Raw genomic sequence first — 7,631 nt, 5'->3', positions numbered from 1 at the left:
AACGTCACGCGTATGCCTTGGGTCATTGCAGACGTTAGCGGTCTGAAGTGCTCTGTGCTTCATTTGCGAACGGTTCGAAGTCGGAACGCTGCATAACGGCTACGGTACGGATCGGTAAGCTGGTAGAATGTCGTAATCGGCGTCACAAGAGGAGCTCGGTGGTTCGGTGTGAGGGAGCTCACGGCCGGCTTTGTGGCACAGCGCATGTCCGGCGGGGGTTGCGGCTCCGTTACACGATACCTCCCATTGTTACAATCATTGAATCCTACGGCTACTGGTACTGTCATTGTCTGCTTCAGCGGACTTACGTTAAGTACGTACGTTTGTAAAAGGATAAATTTGCGACCCTGGTAGTGGTAGTCTGTGAAGGAGCCACATTGTGAGTTGAATGTCGTGACGTTTGTAGTCACGTCTGACGTGGATCCCGTGACTCTCATTTCGCACTTCTTGTTGAGCCATTGCAGACAAGACGGTCCGTGATATTGTTTTTCAGCCTTTGAGGTAACTGTGTCGTACATGGATTACCTGGTAGGAGAGATAGCCCCGGATCGATGGGATTGCCGGAGACTTCTCTCATTGGATTTATTTTTCCTGTCATTGGCTAATCCGTTCATATAGTAGTCACTATTCACGAGAAATGAATTCGGTTGCCAATCTCCAGGCTGGCCGGGGTCACCTATCGCTGGGCCGGCTGGGGTCACCTATCGCTGGGCCGGCTGAGGTCGCCAATTGCTGGACGGAAGGGGTTGCTAATGCCCGGGGTCGCCAATTGCTGGATGAAGGGGATTACCAGACCGGCTGGGGTCGCCAATTGCTGGACGGAAGGGGTTGCTAATGGCTGGGGTCGCCAATTGCTGGATGAAGGGGATCACGAGGCCGGCTGGGGTCGCTAATCGCTTGCCGAAAGGGATCGCCAATTGCTGGAGAGAGGGGATTGCTAATGGCCGGGGTCACCAAATGCTGGATGAAGGGGATTGCCAGGCTGGCTGGGGTTGCTCATCGCTTGTCGAAGGGAATCGCCAGGCCTGCCAGGGTACCGCTGGTTGGAGGGGTTTGCTAATGGCTAGGGTCGCCAATTGATGGACGGAAGGGGTTGCTGATGGCTGGGGTCGCTATTTGCTGGATGAAGGGGATGACCAGGCCGGCTGGGGTCGCTAATCGCTTGCCGAAAGGGATCGCCAATTGCTGGATGAAGGGGATTGCCAGGCTGGCTGGGGTTGCTCATCGCTTGCCGAAGGGAATCGCCAGGCCTGCCAGGGTACCGCTGGATGGAGGGGTTTGCTAATGGCTAGGGTCGCCAATTGCTGGACGGAAGGGGTTGCTAATGGCCGGGGTCACCAATTGTTGGATGAGGTGGATTGCCAGGCTGGCTGGGGTTGCTAATCGCTGGACGGAGGGGGTCACTAATTGCCGGGGTCGTCAATTGGTGGATGAAGGGGATTGCCAGGCCAGCCAGGGTCGCCAATCACTGGACGGCGGGGGTCGCTAATGGCCGGGGTCGCCAATTGGTGGATGAAGGGGATTGCCAGGGTCGCCAATCACTGGACGGAGGGGGTCACTTATGGTCAGGCCGGCCGGGGTCGCCAATCGCTGGACGGAGGGGGTCAGAGTCTATAACAGATCTCTTGCTTTCGCTGACTCTATGGCATTCTGCTTTATCTGCACAACTCAATATTTCAATGAATATGTCAGTCTGGTAGACTCCTTTTTGGGTTTGTTGTTTGGCTCCTTTTTGGGTTTGTTGTTGGGCTCCTTTTTGGGTTTGTTGTTAGACTACTTTTTGGGTTTGTTGTTGGGCTCCTTTTTCAGTTTGTTGTTGGGCTCCTTTTTGGGTTTGTTGTCGGGCTCCTTTTTGAGTTTGTTGTTGGATTCCTTTTTGGGTTTGTTGTTGGGCTCCTTTTTGGTTTGTTGTTGGACTCCTTTTTGGGTTTGTTGTTGGACTCCTTTTTGGGTTTGTTGTTGGACTTATTTTTGGGTTTGTTGTTGGACTCCTTTTTGGGTTTGTTGTTGGGCTCCTTTTTGGGTTTGCTGTTGGACTCCTTTTTGGGTTTGTTGTTGGACTCCTTTTTGGGTTTGCTGTTGGACTCCTTGTTTGCATTTGTCTTGTATTAACTGTTTCCACCCTCAGGGAATCTTGGTGTGAATTTATATTTTAATAATAATGGTGTTGCTCCAAACTCTCAGATGATAAATATTTAACACTCCTCGCCACCGAGCTTGCCCGAGTCGGGTGTTTTTCTAAAAATGTCACCTTTGATGGGATGGGATGGCATCCCTCTCTCCCCCCTACTCCCTTCTCCCCACCAACTCCCCCTCACCCCATCACAAATTAGCGTTTCATCTACGGTATACGGCTCTGATGCAAGTCTTCGCACTTTCTGATGTCTGAAAATGCAACATGATAAGTTATAACCAACTTTTCCACATTGTGAAATGAGTTTTAACCTGCTGGTGGTTCCCAGGGGTGCATGGGGAGCTTTTAGAGTTTAGTTGGTTAAAATAAACCAAATAAAATCATCGTCCAGGGGAAAGGAGGAGGAAAGGGGAGGACCCTAACTCTTCTTTCGTGTATCATCAGATGGCCAGCTCAGTGTCATGCAGCCATGCCCTCGTCTCTGGTCCTACGTCGAAGAGGCCGGCTTCTGAAGGTGGTCTGTATAAGGGGCAGGTGGTAATTATGTGTTCGGCAGTCTGCTCAGGCTCGCCGCACTCGCACGCGGCGCTATCTGCCAGGCCCCACATCTTCAGCGATGATTTGAAGCGGCCGACCCCCGTATGTAGACGGTTCAGCAAGGTCCATTGCAGGCGTGGTAGGTCTTCTACGACGCCACCTCCTGGGTCCCAGATGTAGCGGTGGATGCAGGTGGGCCCGGCTGTTTCCCACACTTGCTTCCAAGATGCCGCCAGCCATGCGCTTCTAGACAGGTCCTCAGGGATAGAACTGAGCATCTCTTGTGCCGCCTTGTTGTAGGGATGGCGGGACTTGAGTCTGCTTGGAGGCGCCACTGTCGTTATGGTGTTGTGCAGGATGTGCCAGTCGTGTTCCTGGGCATTCCTTGCCAGGGCGAGGGTAGCAGCCTCCCGTCGGAGGCCGGCCGGGGCGATTCCCGCTAGGACTGGCAGGTGGAATGCCGGGGTGGGCTTCAAGCAACCAGCTACAATGTGGAGGGCGTTGTTAATGGCAACATCAACCTTTCTCACGTGTGGGCTTCTGCTCCAGGCTGGGGCGCAGTATTCGGCTGCAGAGAAGACCAGGGCTTGCGTGGATATTCGTAGGGTCTTGGCGGAGGCTCCCTAGGTCGTACCAGCGAGACGTCGGATAAGCGAGACCCTTGATGTCACCTTGGCCTTAACTTCTTCTAGGTGTTGCTTGAAGGACAATATCCGATCTAGGTGTACACCGAGGTACTTTGGGGCTTGCTGGAACTCCAGGCGTTTGTTGTCAACGAACACGTCCAGTTCCCTTTTTGCTTCTCTGTTGTTAAGATGGTATGCCGCTGACACTGTCTTACCAATGCTGAGCTGCAAACGCCACCTCCGGAGGTAGTCTACCAAGGTGCCCATGTCTTGGTTGATACCGTTTTCCATCGCCTTCCATGTTGGTCATCGCAGCATGATGGCCAGGTCGTCCGCATAACCGTACTTTCTGGATGTTGTATCCGGCAGGTTGTAGATGTAGATGTTAAACAGCATCGGCGAGAGAACAGAACCCTGCGGGACACCATTCCTCAGTCTTCTGAGCCTGCTGCGCTGGCCGTCGCTGGTCTGTAGGACGAAGCTGCGGTTTGACAGCATCTCCATGATGAAGTTCACCATATGCCGGTCCGGGATTGTCCTCAGCAACTTCAGGTGGAGTCCACGGTGCCAAACGGTGTCGTATGCAGCTGTCAGGTCCAGGAACACTACGCCAGCTTTCTCCTTGTCCTGGAAGCTGTCTTCGATATCTTGTGTGAGTAATGTTACCTGGTCCACTCTTGACCTGCCACGACGGAAACCGGCTTGTTCCCATGGGAGCTGTGGGTCCACCACTGGGTCGATGCGGCTGTGGATCATCCTCTCCAGAATCTTAAATGGGACGCAGAGCAACGACATCGGTCTGTAGGACTTGGGATCTTCCGCAGGTTTGTTCGGCTTCGGCAGGGCTATGACGGAAGCACGGCGCTAGGTCTTCGGGAGCTTGGACCCCCGGAGGCAGGACGAGAAGAACGAACACAGCCAACCAAATGTTGTTGTGCTCTGGTGGATGACGAACTCCGGATGGATGTTGCCACGGCCTGGTGACTTACCCGGCTTGAGTTTGCTCATGGCCGCACTGAGTTCGGCTGCTGTGAAGTCTCCAGAGAGATTGGCATCAGCGCTGGCCGCCCTGGAGAGAGAAGACACCTCACGCAACGTCAGGTGGGCAAAGTTTTTGTCTGCATCCGGGAAGCGACCGTTCTTCAGGAGCTGGGACGCAATGGCGTCTGCTGTCACCGGGCACCTGAATGGCATTGTATTTTTGCCTGTCAGCCGGTTGATGGTCTGCCACGCCTTGCGACTAGAGTGGGTAAAATTGATCGACTCGACTATTTCAGTCCATCTGGTCCTACGGGTGGCGTCCAGCTTCTGGAGCAGTGCTGTTGCAGTCGCGGCCACTTCTTCACTGGAGCTAGCCTGCTGATGGTCGCGCAGGAGATGGCTGCACTCCTCGTCCCAACCCGGGATGTAGTTCTTGTTAAAGCCACACGGGATGTTTTTCTTTGCTGCACCTAGGAGAACCTTACAATGGGCTGCGTATGCGGCGTCCACATCAGCAGCTTCTGGGTTCGGGAGACCGGCTGTTCTTCTTTCCGTCTCTGCAGCAAACGACTGCCAGTTAGCCTTCCGGAAGTTCCATCGCTTGACAGGTCTGCCCGCTACCGGCTGCTTGAAGCTTTTACCACAGGTGGACTCCAATCAAGGTGCAGAAACATCTCAAAGATGATCAAGACAAATGGGAGGCACCTGAGCTAAATTTAAAATGTCATAGCAAAGGGTCTGAATACTTATGTAAATGTGATATTTCAGTTTTTTCTTTTTAATAAATTTGCAAAACTTTCTAAAATCCTGTTTTCTCTTTGTCATTATGGTGTATTGAGGGTAGATTAATGAGGGAAAAAATGAATTTAAACGATTTCAGCATGAGGCTGCAACATAACAAAATGTGAAAAAGGGAAGGGGTCTGAATACTTTCTGAATGCACTGTATACCTTGGAAAGTGGGTTTCCTGTTGCTTGTCGCATTTGTATGAGTAGTATTAGCTGATGACTAGAAAATGTAATCGGTGTGAATGCTGCAGGTCCTGTGCTCGAACCTTTGCCTTTGTGATGATATTAATATAAGTGTTTTGTGCTCGTCTCTTGGCGACAGCATGATGTGTGTGACTTGGGCATGGAATGCTGTGTGTGTGTGTGTGTGTGTGTGTGTGTGTGTGTGTGTGTGTGTGTGTGTGTGTGTGTGTGTGTGTGTGTGTGTGTGTGTGAGTGAATTCTCTCTCGTTTTATATATGACAATATTTTTTAATTGGGGTAATCTCTTCAAATGCACGTCCGTTTCTTTCCTGTGTCCAGGGATGGTTGTTTCGTCACAAGCGTTGTGCTGCTTTTGAGTGGAAGAGAGCGCTATGAGTGTGACATCCTGGTTCTTTGTGAGCAGCCTGGGCACGCGCCATCGGCTTCCCCATGAGCTCATTTTTGTAGGACGTGAGGACTGCGAGTTTGTGCTGCAGGTGACGTTGATCTACATACTTGTGTGCTCTTGCCCAGTTTCCTGTGATTTGCCAACATTTGTGGCTAAATATTTTACGAGCTGTTTGCTTCCATTGTAATATTTGTGCCATAATTTACGTTTTCTCAAAGAAAATGTATTTACATTTTTACAAGATTGGCCAGACGTATTATTATTCGTATTTTTATTACTAGGGCATGCCCGTACTATATCTATATCTAAAATTATATCCCCCCCCCCCTCTATTTACATGAAATGGTTTGGTCCAAAGCGAACGGCTTGCGAGTACGGTGACAATCCCCCCCCTCTATTTACATGAAATGGTTTGGTCCAAAGCGAACGGCTTGCGGAGTTTGGTAAAGAAATCGCCATAGCATGCACAAACGCGCAGGAAAGCGAAAGAATCGCAAATTAGTTTTAATTAGTTTTAAAACATCGTTTAACGCCAACATAGCGGCAACATAGTTTGCCAACGTGAAATAAATGAATACGCTCTCAAATGTGCCGTCCGAGGCAGAGTCTGTTCGCCACGTTCGGCACACGTGATAGCTCGCTGCTCTCTGATTGGTTGAATCGTTTTTTGGACATAGCTCCGTAACTACTTCTCCGATTAATATGAAACCTTGAAAAGGCACATCCTCGGGTCCCCAGCAATATACCTGGCAAGTTTCAAGTATATCGGACCCGTGGTTGTCGAGAAACAGCGGTCACAGACAAACATACATACAAACATACAAACATACACACAGAGATTACTGGAATTATAGATAGATTAATACCCTGTTATTTATTATTACCCTCACCAGAGGGTACACTACCGGTCAAAAGTTTTAGAACACCTCATTTTTTCCAGTTTTTATTGAAATTTACGCAGTTTAATGCCCAGTGAATAACCTGAAATGGTACAAAGGTAAGCAGTAAACTGCTCGAGGTTAAAAAAAAGAAAAAAAGTTTAGGTTAGCAAAAACGTGAAAATAATGTAAATTTCACAGTTATATTGTAAAAAAAAAAAAGGCCTTCTTCAGGCAACAAGTAATGGGTTAACAACTTACAGCTGTTCTGCAGCAATGTAAGTAAATTAAGCCTTGAAAGTTGATGCAAACAATTCCTACAGGTGTCCCAACCTCTGCTGATTACTTGATTACAAACCCCCTGTCTGTATAAAAGAAGTATTGGAACAGACTGTTATTACGCCCTCCGAAGCATTATTTGGACAATATTGCACTGCAGGAAGTAGTAAATTGGAAACTGGAGGAAACTCTGACAGGAAGAGGTCTGGCAGACCCAAAGTCACAACAGAATCAGAAGACAAGTTTCTGAGAGTCAACAGCTTGCGTGATAGGCGGCTCACAGGACAACAGCTTCAAGCACAGCTTAACACTGGTCGAAGTAAACAAGTCTCAGTTTCAACTGTGAAGAGAAGACTTCGAGCTGCAGGTTTGACAGGTCGAGTGGCAGCAAGAAAGCCATTACTAAAATGGCAAAATAAGAAAGAGAGGCTTGCCTGGGGCCATAAAGCACCGCCAGTGGACTAATGAAGACTGGAAGAAGGTCTTATGGATCGATTAATCAAAATTTGAAATCTTTGATTCATCACGCAGGGTTTTTGTACGCCATCGAGTAGGCGAAAGGATGGTTCCTCAGTGTGTGACACCAACTGTCAAACATGGAGGAGGAAGCGTGATGGTCTGGGGCTCTTTTGCTGGATCCAGAGTCGGCGACTTGCACAGAGTGACTGCCACCCTGAACCAAAAGGGCTACCACAGAATTTTGCAGCGCCATGCAATACCCTCTGGTATATGCCTCGTTGGTCAGGGGTTCATTCTACAGCAAGATAATGACCCTAAACACACCTCCAGGCTATGTCAAAACTACCTTTGATGAAA

General features: G+C 49.6%; 1 protein-coding gene across 4 annotated transcripts in view; it reads left to right on the top strand.

Moving 5' to 3' along the window:
- LOC137428325 (centrosomal protein of 170 kDa) overlaps nt 1-7,631 on the top strand; it is a 118,924-nt gene continuing 111,293 nt past the window's right edge. Inside the window, exons 1-2 of one of the 4 annotated variants that reach the window (XM_078779109.1) lie at nt 1-114; nt 5,589-5,746. In XM_078779109.1, the coding sequence (XP_078635235.1) occupies nt 5,642-5,746 (105 nt within the window). In that variant the 5' untranslated portion in view covers nt 1-114; nt 5,589-5,641. The remainder of the gene's footprint in view (nt 115-5,588; nt 5,747-7,631) is intronic. The other 3 variants (XM_078779111.1, XM_078779108.1, XM_078779110.1) reach the window with 3 other exon arrangements.

Source organism: Myxine glutinosa, chromosome 5 (genome assembly GCF_964187855.1).
Source record: "Myxine glutinosa chromosome 5, kmMyxGlut1.1, whole genome shotgun sequence".
Lineage (NCBI taxonomy): Eukaryota > Metazoa > Chordata > Myxini > Myxiniformes > Myxinidae > Myxine > Myxine glutinosa.
This window is presented reverse-complemented; position numbering and strand designations above follow the sequence as displayed.